The 20019-nt window shown below is 36.1% G+C and overlaps 4 protein-coding genes across 4 annotated transcripts in view; 2 read left to right on the top strand and 2 right to left on the bottom strand.

Annotated features, from left to right (window-relative positions):
• The window catches only part of capn2a (calpain 2, (m/II) large subunit a), a 49530-nt gene extending 45195 nt beyond the window's left edge, over positions 1 to 4335 (top strand). The window contains exons 10-21 of the mRNA XM_079440626.1: positions 216 to 385; positions 494 to 505; positions 771 to 982; positions 1500 to 1536; positions 1629 to 1694; positions 1786 to 1843; positions 1928 to 1992; positions 2097 to 2165; positions 2257 to 2335; positions 2439 to 2555; positions 2861 to 2919; positions 3015 to 4335. Of these exons, the coding sequence (XP_079296752.1) occupies positions 216 to 385; positions 494 to 505; positions 771 to 982; positions 1500 to 1536; positions 1629 to 1694; positions 1786 to 1843; positions 1928 to 1992; positions 2097 to 2165; positions 2257 to 2335; positions 2439 to 2555; positions 2861 to 2919; positions 3015 to 3038 (968 nt within the window). The 3' untranslated portion in view covers positions 3039 to 4335. The remainder of the gene's footprint in view (positions 1 to 215; positions 386 to 493; positions 506 to 770; positions 983 to 1499; positions 1537 to 1628; positions 1695 to 1785; positions 1844 to 1927; positions 1993 to 2096; positions 2166 to 2256; positions 2336 to 2438; positions 2556 to 2860; positions 2920 to 3014) is intronic.
• Positions 1 to 20019, bottom strand: part of LOC306883822 (uncharacterized protein) — a gene marked incomplete at its 3' end in the record, with an annotated part of 468688 nt that overhangs the window by 36511 nt on the left and 412158 nt on the right. The window lies entirely within an intron of this gene.
• Positions 5484 to 17444, top strand: LOC306884616 (calpain-1 catalytic subunit-like). The gene is made up of 22 exons (XM_079440628.1): positions 5484 to 5605; positions 6899 to 7145; positions 8119 to 8188; positions 8968 to 9086; positions 11121 to 11254; positions 11420 to 11588; positions 11770 to 11853; positions 11937 to 12022; positions 12101 to 12175; positions 12925 to 13085; positions 13941 to 14110; positions 14207 to 14218; positions 14387 to 14598; positions 14989 to 15028; positions 15119 to 15184; positions 15276 to 15333; positions 15423 to 15487; positions 15845 to 15913; positions 16030 to 16108; positions 16557 to 16670; positions 16778 to 16836; positions 16923 to 17444. Exons 2-22 carry the CDS (start codon positions 6900 to 6902, stop codon positions 16947 to 16949), a joined length of 2115 nt encoding a protein of 704 aa, XP_079296754.1. The 5' UTR covers positions 5484 to 5605; position 6899; the 3' UTR covers positions 16950 to 17444.
• mrpl14 (mitochondrial ribosomal protein L14) lies at positions 17229 to 19165 on the bottom strand. Its single transcript, XM_079440627.1, has 3 exons — positions 19089 to 19165; positions 18836 to 18895; positions 17229 to 18403 (listed from the first exon to the last, which is right to left on the bottom strand). The coding sequence occupies exons 2-3, from the start codon at positions 18892 to 18894 to the stop codon at positions 18037 to 18039; spliced, it is 426 nt and encodes a 141-aa protein (XP_079296753.1). The 5' UTR covers position 18895; positions 19089 to 19165; the 3' UTR covers positions 17229 to 18036.

Raw genomic sequence — 20019 nt, 5'->3', positions numbered from 1 at the left:
GAACATATTCAAATAGAAAAAGGTTATTTTAAATTGTAAAATTTCACAATATTACTGTTTTTACTATATTTAAATTTGATTGAGCATAAGAGACTTCTTTCAAAAAAAAAAATTTTTTAATACTTTTTTAAAGTAGCATATGTGAAAAAAAGTCCATGTGAAATATGCGACCTTGGAGACTGTAACGTGTCATCTCAATCATTTGTCTTCCATAGACACCTTCTGGATGAATCCTCAGTTTAAGATCAAACTGGAGGAGGAAGATGATGATCCTGATGATAATGAAGTGGGCTGCAGTTTGGTGATTGGCTTGATTCAGAAGAACCGGCGTAAGTTGAGGAAGTCGGGAGAGGACATGCACACCATTGGCTATGCCATCTATGAGGTGGGGTTGCTAAGATAGCAATGTTTTATGTCTCTTTTGTTGTACATTTAATGACATAACCTTTCAAGGGCGTTGTTTATACAATTATTCTTTTTCTTTTCATTCTAGGTGCCTCCTCAGGTGAGCACAATGGAATAACTTTAAAAGGACTTTTTTAAAGGATTTCTCAATTGAGAACATAAATAGTAATAATGAAGCATTTGAAATATATTTTGCAAAAAATACTCATCAATAATATCCACAGAGAAACCGTTAAAAACCACCTGGCAACCGCCTGTAACACCCTAGTAGCATTAACTGTTGTTCAGGCAAACACCCCTCACACATTCAGAAAATGTAGAAATCTAGCTCAATCTTTCTCTGGTTGTTGATCACCTCATTGCAGTTCCACGGGCAAAAGGACGTTCATCTGGATAAGAATTATTTCCTGTCCCACGCTCAAAAAGCTCGATCTGAGACCTTTATCAACCTTAGAGAAGTCAGCACCCGCTTCAAACTTCCTCCTGGAGAATATCTCATTGTCCCATCCACATTCGAACCGCACAAGAACGGAGACTTCTGTGTGCGTGTGTTCTCCGAGAAACAGTCTGAGATGCAGTAAGAACTGTCTTGATATTTTTGATTGAAAATTTTCAATAAGCTCTTGATAAGACCATGTTCAAGTTACTCGTAGTGTCTTCAGCATATGATCAACCAAACTCTATTACTTTATTACAAGTGGTCCTATGAAACCTGTCAAGAAATGTAGTTAGCTTTAATAATTCTGTGGTCTTCAAGAAATTATCCCCAGTCTATTTATTTACTTATTTATGCAAATTATTCCTTTGTAGTAAAAATAGTTGTAGTCAATGGAAAAAAGTGTATATAATTCTAGTCAATGTATATAAATATATATATATATATATATAGATAGATAGATCCTCTATATACTGTACCTGTATATAATGTATATATTGTATAAAGAAAATGAAGCATATATATTATTTAATTTTTTCATTGCATATTTACATGTATATAAATGTATTATTATTATTAATCCATTTTTTAAGGAGGGGTGCATGACCTGAGATTCTGGTTTGTATTTGATAGACTCTATCTCTCTTATTTCCTCCAGACAATGTGATGACCCGATAGAGGCAAACATAGAAGATGTAAGTCTCATTTTCCATTGTCTCTCTTATGATGCTACCGTTGACTTTATTAATGTAAATATCATTAATAAACCTCTTTTCTGACTCCTCAGGAGACAGTATCTGAAGATGAGGTTGATGCTGGCTTTAGGGGACTGTTCACTAAACTTGCAGGAGATGTGAGTTATTTTAGACCCTGGCATTCAGGAATTACCTTGATAAACATGAAACATGTTTGACCAATTAAACATAAAAAATTTCAATTTCAAGGACATGGAGATCTCTGCCACTGAGCTGAGAACAATTTTCAACAAAATAGTCGCAAAAAGCAAGTCTTTTCTTTATAAGTTAATATTTATTTACAAATTCATATTCATAGATATTTAGTAAACAATTTGTCTTCTCCTTACAGGAACGGATATTAAGACAGATGGTTTCAGTTTGGAAACATGTAGGGTCATGCTGAACCTCATGGATGTATCCTTTACAAATAGCCCAACAGGCAGCTGTTTAAGATGCCCAAAGATACATTTCTGTTTAACTTCATAAGTCATAAGGAGTTTGACTTAACTCTAGTGCAGGAAAGTGGCAATGGTAAACTAGGGTTAGCTGAGTTTGCCACTCTTTGGAAAAAAATTCAAAAGTATCTGGTAAGTTTGTCTTAAGTGTGGCATAGAAAGTCAAAAATGCTACTTGCAAAACCTCATGAGTTTTCTTAGGATAAAATGCTTGTCTTTTTAGGTAATTTATAAGAAGAATGACATGGATGGGTCCGGCTGTATGAGTACACCAGAGATGCGAATGGCTTTAAAGGAAACAGGTGCGATGACCTTTGACCTTCATTCAAACTTTTAGTTTTAAAATGAGGAGGAGCAGCAAGTGAAACTTCAAAGTAACTTGATTTATTTGTAATCGTTGCACAGGATTCTCTCTGAATGACTGCATTCATCAGAATCTGGCTGCACGCTATGGAGACGCAGACATGAAGATCGACTTTGATAACTTTGTGTCCTGTGTGATGCGCCTGGAGATGATGTTCAGTAAGAACAGTTCATTTTTTTCTGATTGCTTGAAATATGTTTCAAGGGTTTTTATTATAGGATTCAATGATGTTCATTTGATTTTTTTATAGAATTGTATGGTTTGAGGTTTGTTGACCAGATTGTTGATCACTTTATTACATACTTTCTGAATTGAAGTCACACTTTTTTTAACTTTTAATTAAATAATTTCAATCATTTTTATTTTATAGTTTTATGGATTTTGTTTTTTTTTGGTGTATGTATTTTTTGTTTGTATTTTTTATATTAATTAAAAGCAAATTCTTCTTTTTTAACTTTTCTAGAAGTGTTCAAAAGGATTGACATAGACAACAGTGGGTTCATTGAGTTGGACTTCTTCCAGGTACTGAATGTCTTGCTGTCTAATAGTACTGTATGTCTTAATGTTTAACCATTTTGTGTCAGAGCATTTTAAATGGTTATTTTTCTTTCTTTCAGTGGCTGACGATTGCTATGATTTAAAGATCCAGAGGATTATTCTGAATAGTATTTTTATTGTACTTGTTAACTTACACAGAAGACCATCATATACCTAAATGTTTTATTAGTATAGTGGACCTCCTAGAATTTGTAAATCTGTCCATTGTCCTTTGCTACAGAGATACAAGCATAGTTGCCTGTTATTTTATTTGTTATGCACTTTCCTCTTACTGCGGTGCTTGCAAGGCATCATCGTTTTGATTTTTTTACTGCTCCAAATTGTGTGGCTTGTTGATGACAATTGTGCAATTACTTTAAATGATCAGACGTATGATTTTCACCTGGTCATATAGACTTAAAGAGCAATCAAAATTATACATCCACTTTTTTCTTCCCGTAAGTGCAAGCACAACCATTTGTAAATTCTATGGGTCTAGCATCCGGTCTTATCCGCGTCCATCTATTTTTAGCTGGATAAAACAGCTTGTTTTGCTGGTGTCTTAGCATATTATTTAATGTATTATCTTAAATCTGAACACACTGGTTTGTAATGCAAACAGTTTTACCGTTTACTGCACGTTGTTATTTTTCTTGCGGCCCATAGGCTTACTTAAGTGTTGAAGAATAAGGTGGATAGGGACCAGATTAACATATCAAACTTGAAAGTAAACACTTTTGGCCAGTAAGCAACCACACAGCAATGCTCTGGCAATGAATCTAGCATCTTGGTTTCGTGAGCAAGCACCACTCACATTTTTTATAAAAAAAAAATTTAATTAGTAAACCCAACAGCAACAGTAAAATTACAGACCTGATGAGATTGCTTGACAAAGTAGGATTTTCTACTTCCATGTACACTATAAAACAAAAAAAGCTGAACAGTTTAAGGCAACCAGCTTCAGCAGATTTTTGAGTTTTCTAAAAAATCTGCTGAAGCTGGTTGCCTTAAACTTTTAAGCTTGCCCAACTTTTCTCAATGAGATTTAGGAATCGTCTTAAGAAAAAAAAACACATTATAAGAGCCAAGAAGTATTATTTGCTATTGCTAATTAGCGCAGGTGGAGTTAAAAGCCACAAAACTGTCATTTTGCTTCAGTGCACAGACTCCATTCAAACTTTTTTTCAATAATCTCTTAGTTGTTGTTTTTTTGGTGAACTTTATACTTTTTTAATGAAATGTAATATTCAAGCCTAAAACCAAGTTTACTTTTCTTTGCTGCCTTGCAAGCACTGGTATTTTTGTTCAAATCTAGTATGTATTGTGGACCATTTGAAATGTATAAATGCATAAAATATACAGCCTTGTAGAGAAAAATAAAATCCTTTATTTGTAACATTATTTCCAGTGTTCACGTTATTCAATGGTTTTCAATGGTGTCGACCTTTAAGGAGAATTTCTGTCAGTAATTTTAACAGTCTTATCTATTTTGTCTATCTATTCTATACATTTTAATCTATAAATCAATTTTAAACACATATTTATGATGCGTAAATCAAAAAAGCAATAAATAATGACTATTATTTATTTGCCGCTGTACAGAAATATTATTTTTCTGTATAGTTACTTTCTCAGCCGAACGCGACTTTCATCGCTATATAGCATCTATTTAGCACATTCTGTCCAATTGAAAACATTTGTTGTTAGTATTAACATATTTGAAATCATGTTGAAAATAGTGTATGAAAAAAGTAGGTACTATGCTATATAATGTAAACAGTGTTGGGGAAAGTTACTTTTAAAAGTAATGCATTACAATATTGCTAAATAAAGTTACTAATTGCGTTACTTTTTATGTAAAGTAATGTGTTGCGTTACTTTTGCATTGCTTTTTAAATATGAGCAGGGCTTGATTGTTTGTTTTTCATATAAAAAGTTCTGTTTATAGCAAATGTAAAAGCCCTTTCACACCAAACATTGTAATGAATAAACCTCAGGCTGAAGGGAAAGTAAATTCACGTCTGTAAAGCAGAACGCAGGAGAACAAGGTTCAACACTCTTCAGCAATTAAATAACAATGAAGCACAATTGTTAGTTTATCTAAAGTTATTTTTGCTCATTAGTATGGTTGAACTAGATCATCAAAGGTCAGCAGCAAAGACATTGGTTAATAATAATGGGATTAGTTACATTTGTGTTATTTAACATATTTAATTATTGCAGGTCATATTCTGAGTTAGCATTTCACTGTTTTAAATCATTTTGTAATTCCGTTTTTTTTCTTGTCAGTCAATAAATGGGAAAACAAAGAAAATGGCGTTACGTTTTTTGAAAGTAATGCGTTACTTTACTAGTTACTTGTAATGCGTTACCCCCAGCACTGGATGTGAATAGAGTACTTATTTTTATACCGTATTGTTTTTATGTCTGTTAGAAAAGCTCGAGGGTTGCTTGGGACCCTCTCAAATCCACTATAAATCGGACCCGTTATTTGTAAAGCATTTGACCGGTTTAAGTGCACTTGTCTGTCTCAGTGTGTATCGCCCCGCCTCCTCTGGACACACACACACACACACACACACACACACACAAAAGCTGTAATAGTATCTTTCGGGAGAATATAACTGTATATATCACACACAGAAGAGACTGACAGGACCGCAGCTGCAAGGCAAGTTTAGCAGATCTTGTATTTCTGAATCATGTCGAGATTTAATCATTTCTGTTCTGTCCGTGTTGTTGGTCTCCGTCGGCCTGCTGTAGTCTGTCGCATTGAACACTGTATTCAGTGTCAGAAATGCATGTTATGCACATATTGAAGCTTGAAAACGTTTTAGGCTTGAGTAATATCGCTAGAAATTGCAGTCGAAATTGATAATTAAATGAACCGCAGTGATTTACGAAGACAACAACACAACAAAATGCCTTGCATACATTTTAGAAATGAAATAATGTACAGAACAACCATAGACGCTTAATAAATCGCCACTAAAAGTGTTTAAATATACAGATTAAAACGGCCCAGTGGTGGATTTTTCTAAGTGTTAATAATTTGTGTACATTTATGCAGGTTGTGAAGTTACACTGAGTGTGATTTGTGTTGACATGAATGGGAGGCCCTCAGTCTGTTGTGAGTTTTGAGGCCAGCAGCACAATGCAGTCATTGATGCAGAGAGATAATAGAAATATGATGCAAATGCTGTGACAGTTTAAATATATAATTATGTGCCATGTCAATATCTACAAGTCTAAATATTGAGTGAGAGTCTTGTATTGCAGATTATGAGTCTACAAACCTGCACATATTTAACTGAGCAGAGCCACAGTACAGCATTTAACACCAGACCTTCTGCATCTGTTCTGTTTACATTTTTAACCTTATTGATATGGAATAGTATACATCATATAGGCTACTTTAAAGTAATTCTAACTGATGCCCACAGCCTTCAGTGGAACCAAATTGTATTTGGACACTAAAATTTGTGTTAAAATATTTTATAAAATTGCATTAGAAACTAAATATCAAAACAAGTAGCATGTGCAAACAAATGATGCATTTTTTGGGTCATTTTGCAATTACCAACTGTCAAGTTCATCAGGTACTAATATATATGCTTTAGGTACTAATTTGTACTTTTAAAGTGCTAGTATGTACCTTTAAGATAGCAATGTGTACTATTTAGGGGTAAATAATGTACAAAGATGTCATTTTTAGATTTTTTTTAGCCCCAGTGACAGCTTTGTACTTTTTTTTTCTGAGAGTGTATGGTCTTTTGAAAGCTAGTGTGCATAATTTGCATTTATCAATTGTCGATTGTAGTTTTTTTAATTATTATTAATATTATAGAAAAAATACAATGCAATGTACTCACACAAATGCACAAAAATTCTTAAAGTGTTTGAGTATGAATCCCTTTGCTATCAGTTTTGCTATTTATAACTGCTTTGCATCTCACGGCTCCAGCATGTTCGCATATGGAGGAATCTCGGCACAGATCAGTGCTAACAGGCTACAGGCAGAAGGCGTGGGCTCTTTTGAGCAGGCTTTACACTTCCAGAACCAGGACTTTGAGGCTCTCAAACAGGAGTGTTTGGAAGGGGGCTACCTGTTTGAAGACCCCTGCTTCCCCGCCGAACCACCCTCTCTCGGCTTCAAAGAACTTGCCCCAAATTCCTCCAAAACCCATGGTGTGGAGTGGATGCGCCCTACGGTGAGGGGAAAAATAAGTAGTTTTTATGCTGAACAAGGCTGCATTTATTTGATCAAAAAGTACAATAATTTATTGTAATTAATTAAATTCATTGTCATTTATTTCTGTGATGGCAAAGCTGAATTCAGTGTCACATGACCCACCCAATCCTTGCAGTTCATAGTCAGAATGTTAACCACACTGACCTCTCCCTTCTCTCTATTGCAGCTGTTGTCACTGTTATAAATTCACATACACAAGGATTATAACATTTCTCTAGACACACTTAGTCAGAGTGCACATGATTCCTGTGAGGTGGCTTCATTCAGATTAATTGTTAATTCAATACAGAATATGAGTATGTTTCTCTGGCTACATAGGAGTGGCAGCAGTAATTACACTCATGTCATTCCAAAGCATGTTATTTTTCTACATAATACATGAAAATATCTTATTTTCAACACCAGGGTTGTCATAGTTAACTAAATCTAAAACCATCATAAAAAAGTGTTACTTGAAATAAAATAGCTTAAACATATTTTATTTCAAATAGTTGCCAAAGGACCTTTTTTTTACCTTGATGTACTAAAATAACTAAAACTGAAATAAAAATTAATAAAAACTACATGTATAACTAAACTAATAAAAATGGAAAAATACACACAAAATTCTGAAAACATTAATTAAAATTACAATGAAAACATACAAAAATTAAACCTTTTATTAGTACTCAAAAATATCTTAATTATGCTAAAATAACACTCTTCCATACACTGACAGTTCATGGTCACCCCACATTTTAAAAGATTCTTCAACATTTTTACTTTGTGTTAAAAATCCAAAATAAACAAATAAAAAATACATTTAGTTTGTTACAAAATGAGGATGCTTTTTCATTTTTGGCTGAACTGATCTTATAAAGTCTTGATTTATTAAAGCAAATATCTTTGGGTTGCCTAATTCCAGTCTCTCTCTAATCCCTCTTTTTCTGCAGGAGCTCTGTGATGATCCTCAGTTCATTGTGGGTGGAGCCTCACGGACAGACATCTGTCAAGGAGCTCTGGGTAGGTTATCTGATTGTACAAAAGCCATCGAGCACGCATAGCTTCGTAGTGTTTGTCTCTGCAGGTATTACGTGTCATGGAATCCCCTCCAAATGATTCTGAAGCTGTAAAACTCAAAGCATGACTCACCACAGAAAGAGCAGCTCATATAACTGACCTGAGGCGTGTCTGCATGTGACTCATCCACTTCCCACTGACCTTGACTCAGTGCATGTTTGTGACTGTGCCAACTTTTCTCATTCAGTGTGCATGTCAGATTTTTCTAGTTTTTATGTTACCGCCCTAGTACAGTACATATTTGTACTCCTTTTACATAAGCTAGTTTAAAACTATCAAATACAGGACCAGACAAATGTCCACACACCTACTCATTCGATATTAGTAGTGTTTTGCAATAATATATATAAATTATACAGTGAAAAAAAACTGTTTAACAATTGAAAACTCTCGTATATTAGAGACAGCAATGGTAGTGTATATTCAGCCTAACACTGGCCCCTTATGGTTTTGAGGATGTGGAAAATTCCTCTGCTCTTGAGGTGGAGATCTGAGTGGGATGAAAACAGGAATGGGTTTGCACAGGCCTCACTGAGAAAACAAACCCCACCCCTTTCTCTGTGTCCCCCTGCTGGTTGTAGAGTGGTAGCTCAACTACTGTGTCTTACTAAAAGACAAAATATTGATTAAAGCATTTTATTCAGGGCTTTTGGTATTACAGTTTAAATTGCTTTTTGAAGTGGCTTTATTTCTCCTTGCCTCTGTTTTTTTTTCATGGTCAGGTGACTGCTGGCTCCTCGCTGCTATAGCCTCGCTGACTCTTAATGAAAGACTCCTCCACAGGGTCGTCCCTCATGGCCAGAGCTTTCAGGATAACTATGCTGGAATCTTCCACTTTCAGGTTCTGAAACACAGTTGCGTGCTCTAGAGGTTCTTATTGTAAATTATACAGTAGAAAGGGTTTTTAATCTGAATATTTATGCTTAAATGCTTATATTGGGACAAACATATATTGGACAAACATTTATTTATTTATTCTGGCCCCATTTTTTTTAAATGGCAATTTATAGGTACAGTATCTCACAGAAGTGAGTACACCCCTCACATTTTTGTAAATATTTTATGATATCTTTTCATGTGACAACACTGAAGAAATGACACTTTGCTACAATGTAAAGTAGTGAGTGTACAGCTTGTATAACAGTGTAAATCTGCTGTCCCCTCAAAATAACTCAACACACAGCCATTAATGTCTAAACCGCTGGCCACAAAAGTGAGTACACCCCTAAGTGAAAATGTCCAAATTGGGCCCAATTAGCCATTTTCTCTCCCCGGTGTCATGTGACTCATTAGTGTTACAAGGTCTCAGCTGTGAATGGGGAGCAGGTGTGTTAAATTTGGTGTTATCGCTCTCACTCTCTCATACTGGTCACTGGGTTTATGAGGACAGGTTCCACTCAGAACAGGCCTCGTCATGGTCAACCAATGAAGTTGAGTGCACGTGCTCAGTGTCATATCCAGAGGATGTGTTTGGGAAATAGACGTATGAGTGCTGCCAGCATTGCTGCAGAGGTTGAACGGGTGGGGGGTCAGCCTGTCAGTGCTCAGAACATACGCCGCACACTGCATCAAATTGGTCTGCATGGCTGTCGTCCCAGAAGGAGGCCTCTTCTAAAGATGATGCACAAGAAAGCCCGCAAACAGTTTGCTGAAGACAAGCAGACTAAGGACATGGATTACTGGAACCATGTCCTGTGGTCTGATGAGACCAAGATAAACTTTGGTTCAGATGGTGTCAAGCTTGTGTGGCGTTAACCAGGTGAGGAGTACAAAGACAAGTGTGTCTTGCCTACAGTCAAGCATGGTGGTGGGAGTGTCATGGTCTGGGGCTGCATAAGTGCTGCTGGCACTGAGGAGCTACAGTTCATTGAGGAAACCATGAATGCCAACATGTACTGTGACATACTGAAGCAGAGCATGATCCCCTCCCTTCGGAGACTGGGCCGCAGGCCAGTATTCCAATATAATAACGACCACTGCCTTGCTAAAAAAGGTGATGGACTGGCCAAGCATGTCTCCAGACCTAAACCCTATTTTAGCATCTGTGGGGCATCCTCAAACGGAAGGTGGAGGAGTGCAAGGTCTCTAACCTCCACCAGCTCCATGATGTCTTCCAGTGGCAACCTGTGAAGCCATGGTGAACTCCATACCCAAGAGGGTTAAGGCAGTGCTGGACAATAATGGTGGCCACACAAAATATTGACACTTTGGGCCCAATTTTGACATTTTCACTTAGGGGTGTACTCATTTTTGTGGCCAGCGGTTTAGACCTTAATGGCTGTGTGTTGAGTTATTTTGAGGGAACAGCAGATTTACACTGTTATACAAGCTGTACACTCACTACTTTACATTGTAGCAAAGTGTCATTTCTTCAGTGTTGTCACATGAAAAGATATAATAAAATATTTACAAAAATGTGAGGGGTGTACTCACTTCTGTGAGATACTGTATCCATGTATAAAGAAATACTTGTGTGTGTATGTATGTGTATGTGTATATATATATATATATATATATATATATGTATATATATATGTATGTTTCCCCAAGTATTTCTTCTTGATATTTCTGTTAATCTTAAGGTGCAGTCACATTAGACAATGCAAATAGACAGCTGACCTTTTTTTTTTTTTTTTTTTTTTTGCCAATCTCAGTTGTTAAGCAGATTTCTGTTGGCCAGCTCAGTTGGGATTTTTTTCTCCCTCAAGCAAAATTCCAGATTGCATGGATTTTATTAAAATGACTGTTTTATCAAAATTCGCAACTTTAAATGTGACTGCATTTTTAATCTGTCCTCTCAGGCTTTTCTTCATACTAATCACTGTCCATTTTCTGGATGTTAGGTTCGTTACAGTTGCTTTTTTCTGTTGTGCAGTTCTGGCAGTTTGGCGAGTGGGTCGACATTGTGATTGATGATCGGCTCCCGGTCAGAGACGGAGAGCTCATGTTTGTCCATTCAGCAGAGGGAAATGAGTTCTGGAGTGCCTTGGTTGAAAAAGCCTATGCTAAGTATGTCCTGATAGACATTTTGGTAAAGGCCAGCAAAATGTGTTCTTACTAAACAAGAATCATTTACAAAAGCGGACAGTCTCTTTTATTTAATAAAGGTTTTAGTACAGTCTAAGCACACACGTGTGTGTGTGTGTGTGTGTGTGTTTGTTTGTTTTGTACCAGGCTAAATGGCTCTTACGAAGCTCTCTCTGGAGGATCCACTACTGAGGGTTTTGAGGATTTCACCGGAGGGGTTTCAGAGATGTATGAGCTCCAGAAGGCTCCGAGAGACTTGTACCGAATCATCAGCAAAGCCCTGGAGAGAGGCTCCCTGCTGGGCTGCTCTATTGATGTGAGAACTGAATTTACTATACTTCATTTACTACAAAATTTGTTTTGTCACATTTAATGTCAATTGTAATTGCATGGATTTACAAAAAACTAATAATATGGGTAATTTGATACTTCTTTAGAAACATTTATTTACCTCAATCTAGATTTAGGTTAATATATCATTTCTGATTGTGTATCAGATCACCAGTGCCTTTGACATGGAATCTGTGACGTTCAAGAAGCTGGTTAAGGGTCATGCTTACTCAGTGACTGCTCTCAAACAGGTGATGCTCTCAGTATATGTTGCTCATAAACACATTTGAGTTTAATTTTGTCTGCCTTCATGTGTGCGATCTCTCTTTGACAGGTGGAATTTAGGGGTCATACAGAGAGGCTAATCCGCATCCGTAACCCGTGGGGTCAGATTGAATGGATGGGGGCCTGGAGCGACAAGTAAGAAATAACACAGAAAGTCTTATTCAGTTCAGCCTAAGTCACTGAATAAGAAGACTGTGTATGTTTCCTCTCCAGCTCCCCTGAATGGGATGAAGTTGATCCATCTGAGAAGGATGACTTGCACTTACAAATGGAGGATGGAGAGTTCTGGTGAGCTTAATCAGCAAAAAAAGGAATAGTTGAAAAAAAGGAAATTGAAAATTTGCCCACCCTTAGGCCATTCAAGATGTAGATAAGTTTGTTTCTTCATCAGAACAGATTTAGAGAAATTCAACCATACATCACTTGCTCACCAATGGATCCTCTTCAGTGAATGGGTGCCGTCAGAATGAGAGTCCAAACAGCTGATAAAAACAAAAAAGTTGTCTTGCCTGAATCAGGAGAGAAATAAGCAGAGATCACTGTGGCACTGTTTACAAGCAAAAACAGTCCAGAACAGTTCTAAACAAATACGTGGTTGGATTTTGATGGATGTGAGAGGACAACAGGAACAGGGGATTGACTTTTTCACTGGAGGAAGCATTATAATGGATTGTGGACTCATATTTTGGTCAGAAGCAATGGTTTAAAGTGGAAATAAGACTTAGAAAAACTTAGAAATAAGCAACTTTTCACTTACAAGATGTTAACTGATGGAGTCGTGTGGATTATTGTGATATGTTTATCAGCTGTTTGGCCTCTAATTTTGACGGCACCCATTCACAGCAGAGGATCCATTGGTGAGCAAGTTCTGTTGAATAAACAAACTCATCTATATATACTGGATGTCCTGAAGGTGAGTGCCTTTTTAGCAAATTTGTATTTGTGGGTGAACTATTCCTTTAAATTTGACACATCAATAGACCAAAAACGTATTGTATATGCTCACAGCATAAATGAACAGTTCCCTTTGTCCCCAGGATGTCGTTCAGTGAGTTTTTGCGGCAGTTCTCCAGGCTGGAGATTTGTAATCTGACCCCTGATGCTCTGAGTGATGATGACCTGAGCCACTGGAACACCATCAAGTTTCACGGTGCCTGGCGGAGAGGCAGTACCGCAGGAGGCTGCCGAAACCATCCAAGTGAGTAACACCCCTGTTCACGTCCAGCAATTTTATTAGTTGAGGTCACAGAGTGGCTATATTGTTGGTCATAGTGGGTGACCCTACTACTGGAAACATTGGTGGGCTTTACCACTGGCCATAGGTGCAAAAATCCCATTGCCAATTAATTGGTTTTCAGTTCTGGAAATGTTAGGATATACACTGCCACTGGGGTCAGTAAGGTTTTTTTAAATGTTTTTGAAAGAAGTCTCTCTTGCTCACAGAGGCTGTATTTATTTGATTATAAATGCAGTAAAAAACATATTATTGTAAAATATTACAATTTAATTTAATAGCCGTTTTCTTTTTTAGTTAAGGAAAACTGCTATTTTAATTTTTTATTTTAATTTAAAAATTAATTTATAATGTCATTCATTCCAGTGATGCAAAGCTGAATTTTCATCATCACTACTCAAGTCTTCAGTGTCACATGATCCTTCGGAAATCATTCTAATATGCTGATTTGCTGCTGAAGGAACATTTCTTATCAGATGTGTTGCCTATTATTTTTTTGTGGAAACAGTGGCACATTTTTTTCTAGGATTGTTTAATGAATACAAAATTCAAAAGAACAGTATTTATTTGAGTAAGACATCTTTTGTAGCATTATAAAAATCTTTACTGTTACTTTTAATCAATTTAATGCATTATTGCTAAATAAAATATTAATTTCTTTTAAAAACATCTTTCTGAACACAAATTTTTGAACAGTAGTGCATAAAGAATCATCACGAACAATGATGAACAATTATTAACTCATAAATCAAGCTCAGCTACCAGCTTTATCTAGGATTTGAACCCTTGACTGGTACGTGTTCCTGTACTATTTGGCAGACACATTCTGGATCAATCCACAGTATAAGATCACATTGCTGGAGGAAGATGATGACCCAGAGGATGAAGAACTGGCCTGCAGCTTCCTGGTGGCTTTAATGCAGAAAGACCGCAGGCGGTACCGCCGCCAAGGACAGGACATGCACACCATCGGCTTTGCTATCTATGAGGTAGAAGAGCAAAATAGGTTCAAATTGAGTTTATAGATAACTGTATTAGAAAGGAAAAAAGCCTAATTGTTTTCTTTCTTTTTCTCCTCCTTACAGATTCCTGAAGAGGTATGAACCCATGTCAATAATTTCTTTGTTAAATAGTTTTGCGTACACCATTACGGTTTGTATACTTCCATAAACATTTATTTTTAAAACGGAAGGATGAATTTTCCTGTAGATTGTGGAATCTAATTTTGCATACCGCACAGATTTGTCATTTCCGTCTGTCTGCAGTATGCAGGCTGTCAGAACGTTCACCTTAAAAAGGACTTCTTCCTGACAAACTCATCGTCTGCCCGCTCTGAGACCTTCATCAACCTGCGGGAGGTGAGCACTCGTCTCCACCTGCCTCCCGGTGAATACATCATTGTCCCCTCCACCTTCGAACCCAGCAAAGAGGCAGATTTTGTCCTACGAGTCTTCACTGAAAAGCAGTCACAGACAGAGTAAGTGTGTGTACATTTTTGAAATAGCACCCAAAAATTAAAATTCAGTTATTGTTTACTCACCCTCATGTTATTTCTGTCCAATTGCCAAGCTTCATTTTTCTACTAGGAGTGGATAGAGATGTCATATATTCATTAGTACAATACAATCTATTACATGCATATATATATATATATATATATATATATATATAACAGAATCATCATCATTTTTTATGTTTTAATATAATGTATAACTATATTTACAAGTCAAATGCACTACTTAGATGATGCAATTATTTTCTCTTGTCATATTTCCTATTGTATTGCATGGAAAAAATAGAAAATTGGATTTGGAATGACATTAGGATTAGTACATTTTATTCTGTCACAACTTTCACTTCCTCAAAGGGAGTTGGATGACGAGATTTCAGCTGACCTGGAGGATGAGGTAAGATTTTGGATCCACATTAATTAGAAAACAAATGCCATAGTCTTTAGACTTTTTAATAAACGTGGCTCCTTTGGGGTTTTTTTGTAGGCAGAAATTACAGAGGATGATATTGATGACTCTTTCAAGTCCTTGTTTGCCCAGCTGGCTGGAGAGGTGAATAACTATACAAAAGCGTGTTTCTATTTTAGGTCTGCTGATGTTAGGACATTGCATTTAAATATTAACTTTTTGTTTTATGTTTTAGGATATGGAGATATCTGTCCGTGAACTCAGAACTATTCTCAACAGAGTAGTGTCCAAACGTGAGTAAACGCTCTTTTGCCTACACTTGGGGTCAATGCCGTCAAAACGAACCTGTTTATCTGATTTGAATCAACTGTTTCTCTCTCAGACAAGGATCTGAAGACAGATGGCTTCAGCATGGAGTCCTGCAGAACTATGGTTAACCTCATGGATGTATCCTTCACTATTTACAAGAGTATTCTGTGGTTAAATACAAGTTAAGATTAACGGTCGATTAAGTCGATTAGTCGATTAACAGCATCTCTGTCATTCTCTCAACAGTCCTCTTCACATTAATCCAAAAACAGTGGAATTTCAGAAATTCGGGATGTTTAAAAGCAGAAACCTGAAGCTCATAGGCTGTTTATTGGCTTTAAATGCCAATAATAGTACAAATGTGTGCAGAATATGTTATAAGAAGCATTTATTCTGGTATATTGCCTTGCTAAATTATTTTCTGCGATAAGTAATATCTGATCAGCTGGGATCAGACAACCTGTATCTGTTTTTACTCTTGACTCCGTTCATCAGAAAGATGGTAGTGCACGGTTGGGTTTAGTAGAATTTCAGATCCTCTGGAACAAAGTAAGGAAGTTACTGGTGAGTGTCTTCGGTCAGACTTTTTTTTTTAAACTAATTTCACACACTATGAAATGTTCATAGCTTCTTTAGTATAGTGTTCAAAATAAATATTTCATGCTTTCCTTGTCACTCAGGGGATCTTCAGAGAGTTTGATATTGATAAATCAGGGACTATGAGCTCTTATGAGATGCGTCTGGCTGTGGAAACAGCAGGTAAGAGAGACAATCATTTCATTAATGAACTAAAAGGGTGCAAAAACTTGAATGAATTGAGATCATTTACTGTCCATATGTTTGTCATGAGTCATTTTTTTTTTTTAAGAAATTCATATTTTTATTCAGCAAGGGTGCGTTAAATTGATCAAATGTGACAGTAAAGGCATTTATAATATCACAAAAGATTTTCAGCAATGGCTGCTAAAAATTCAACTTTGCCATCACAGGAACAAATTACACCTAACAATATTCAGTATCAAAATATTACTGTTTTTACTGTATTTTTTATTAACCTGATAGTGATCATAAGACTTAAAATATTATACACGTTACATTACAAAAATATTAATGTAACCAAATTTTTAAATGATGTATATATAAATTAGTGTCACTTCGAGGTTCTCTCTGAAAGACCATCCTGTCATCCTATACACTTTCTTTACAGGCTTTAAGCTCAATAACAGACTCAACCAGATTCTTGTAGCCAGATATGCTGAGAACGAGGTTATCGATTTTGATAACTTCGTCTGCTGCTTGATCAAACTGGAGGCCATGTTCAGTAGGTCACATGTTTTTGTATCACATGGTGGCTCTTAATATATATTTTAAACATAACCAGAATGCTTTATCCCAGCGTGGTTTTCATGGTCTTGCACTTCCTTGCAGGATCTTTTCAGCAGCTGGACAAAGATGGAACAGGAACGGCTGAGATGAACCTATCTGAGGTGCTCTGGCTTGATTTTATTACAGTCAAATGTTAAAACAAACCATCTACAAAACACTAATGTCTCATTCTCCTTTTGTTGTGTAGTGGCTTTTCATGACCATATGCGGTTGAGGTAAACCATGAACGTCCAACTCAAGAACCTGCTGCAAAGTGCCTCAATGCTGAACTCCTCATGCAACAATCCTACTATAACCTCATTAGAATAAAATGCTCCTACTTTAAGGATTTATTTTTCACTCAATATTACACATTGCAGTTACACTACAAAGAAAACCCCTCTAGTGTAAAACACAAGAAAGAGGACCTCCACTCACCGCTGCTGTATTGACTGGTGGAATGGCTGAGAAACATCATGTGCATGGGATAAATATCAAGTGAGCTTCAAGTTTTGGGTTTTGTCCTAACAGAAGACCGACCTTTATTTCAAAAAGCTGTCTATGAATAGTGCCATAGGGGGGAAAAAAACCCACAGCACTGCATGTTCTCCTATAAGGTGAACTAGTGCATCCTATTAAAAAAAGCTTTAGATGCACAATGCGTAATTGTGTAGATACTGTCACTGATTTCCTATGATCAGAGCTTCAGAATAAATTCTGTTGTAATACTAAACTTACATAAATTGTTTTATTTCATGTTCTGGAAACAAATCCAAATACTTGAAACGTCCTTACAAGTGTGTCATACTGGAGCATTTAATTGTGATTTCGCAATTCTGACATTTTTATCTGAATTCTGAGTTTACGTCTGGGGGTTTTTTTCTCTTCATTTGGAATAAATAAGATCATTGTGACTCTTACAATTCAAATTTTTTTTTCTCACAATACTGACTTTTCTCAATTTCAAGTGTATGTCACAATTCTGAGAAACAAAGTCTGAATTGTGAGATATGAACATTTTGAGGGGGAAAAAGGTTAAAGTTGTGAGATGAAAAGTGGTGGAAACAAGCTTCCATAAGCGTTGATAATACTATAATCAGTTATTTTTACTAAAAGTTACATACTTTAACCCAGATGATAATGTAACATTCTCTACAGAATTATAGCAAATACTATTACGTAGTTTCATCCACATTTTTATTACAAATTATTAACCATGAAGGATAATTACCTGAACATTCTTTTTATATTTACAACGATAAGTAGTTAAATACAAGAGACATGTTTTAGGATTTGTCCTCCCAGAATACAAACACACCAGTTTACACAAATCGCTGAGCAATGGCTAACAGTTTAGAGTATTCCCCCTCCATTTTGCGCAGATGTGTTGGTATAGGAGCTTTTATTCTTGTTCCTGTGGGGTTTCCATTCTCTTCGATCAAAACCACGTTATTTGAGTCGAAGCGTGGGGTCATTCGAGCTCCAGGCATCTTGTGACCTACTATGAGAGCTTTTTTCTTCTGTCCTTTAATGGCCAGTAAGACTCTGTCTCCCACTTTACCGATTCCATTCTTGGTGTATACGTGAATGACTTTTGGTGGACGGTGGTGATGGGCATTTCCGAGAGCGCTGTTGTCGACCACCCTCACGCGTGTTAACTTCTGAATAGCAGCCACAGCTGCTGAGACGCTGCAGTGAGATGATAATAGGATGGTTTTTGTAAAGAACATGCAAGAACATTGAACTGTCAGGGCTACATGAAAAGTCAACACATTCAAACAAATATTAATGATTTTACATTTGTTTTCTTATTCATATATCATGTTAATATGCTGATATGAGCAGTATATATCATATCATTTCTGAGAAACTGGACCACTACTCGTATATTCAGAGCAAAACATTTCCCCTAGTTTAGAAATCACCCTAGCTAATAAAACCAGGGTGCCCACACTTGCTGACCAATCCATTTCTGCAGTCACTCGGGATTACAAATGATCATTTTTGTAGAAATTAACCCTAAAAAGACATATTACAACATTACAATTCTCTCATATTTGTCCCATGATTATGTAAACCTCAAAACTAAAGGAAAACCTGAAAAATGAAGAAATTGTTTACCTGAAAGCCCTCTGCTGCATCAGTTTGGGCAAAATCACCCCGGACAACGACAGGGCCATCCTGACATTAAAAGCAAGCCAAAATTAAAAATAATAACAATAATAGTTCTCTATTAATAATGAGTATATTATGGGCAATTCTCATGTCATGTTATCGATAAAAGCAAGCAAGCAAGATGTGAACTCTTAACATTGGTCAAAATGTTCTTGTAAAGTGATATTAGGTAGTGTAAATAAATAACGTTATTAAATACCTGCTCAGATCATTCACGCCACACCAATGTCATGCACACATCTGCGTCATAACAAAGCGACGTTTGCACAGCGAACTGAGCTCATTGGCGCCACCTGCAGTGCTGGAGGATATACACAGAATTTATTTATTTTTATTTCCACGTGTTTATTTAGGCTACATAATTATTATTTACATCTAAAAATACATTTAGGAGTAAATTTAATTAAAAATGTATTTGTTTTATCTAGCCATGTGTTTCTTTATTTATTTTGTGTTATTTATTTCTTTGTTTGTTTTCTGCAGGCTTGGGACCCCATCCATTTGATCAGTGTATATAACAGCTGTGTGCCTTGATATCAATGGAGCAAACATAAATACATATAGATGCATATAGAATCAGTAAGCAACAAAACATTTGTGACCCTGGAGCACAAAACCAGTCTTAAGTCGCTGGGGTATATTTGGAGAAATAGCCAAAAATACATTGTATGGGTCAAAATGATTGATTTTTCTTTTATGCCAAAAATCATTAGGATATTAAGTAAAGATCATGTTCCATGAAAATATTTTGACATTTCCTACTGTAAATATATCAAAACTTATTTTTTGATTAGTAATATGCATTGCTAAGAACTTCATTTGGACAACTTTAAAGGAGATTTTCTCAATATTTAAATTTTTTTGCTCCTTCAGATTCCAGATTTTCAAATAGTTGTATCTCAGACAAATATTGTCCAAACCTTACATCAGTGTAAAGCTTATTTATTCAGCTTTCAGATGATGTATAAATCTCAATTTCAGAAAATTGACCCTTATGACTAGTTTTGTGGTCCAGGGTCACATTTTATAAAATGGGTTTAATTCAATTATTATTTGTAAAATCATTTGATGAAGTACAGAAAATAAAAAGATCAGGCCTTATAAATTGTACGTAGAGTACAGAAAGCAAG

Source organism: Barbus barbus (assembly GCF_936440315.1).
Source record: "Barbus barbus genome assembly, chromosome: 18".
In the NCBI taxonomy this organism is placed as follows: domain Eukaryota; kingdom Metazoa; phylum Chordata; class Actinopteri; order Cypriniformes; family Cyprinidae; genus Barbus; species Barbus barbus.
The sequence above is the reverse complement of the archived record's forward strand: the minus strand, read 5'-3'. Positions and strand labels throughout refer to the sequence as shown.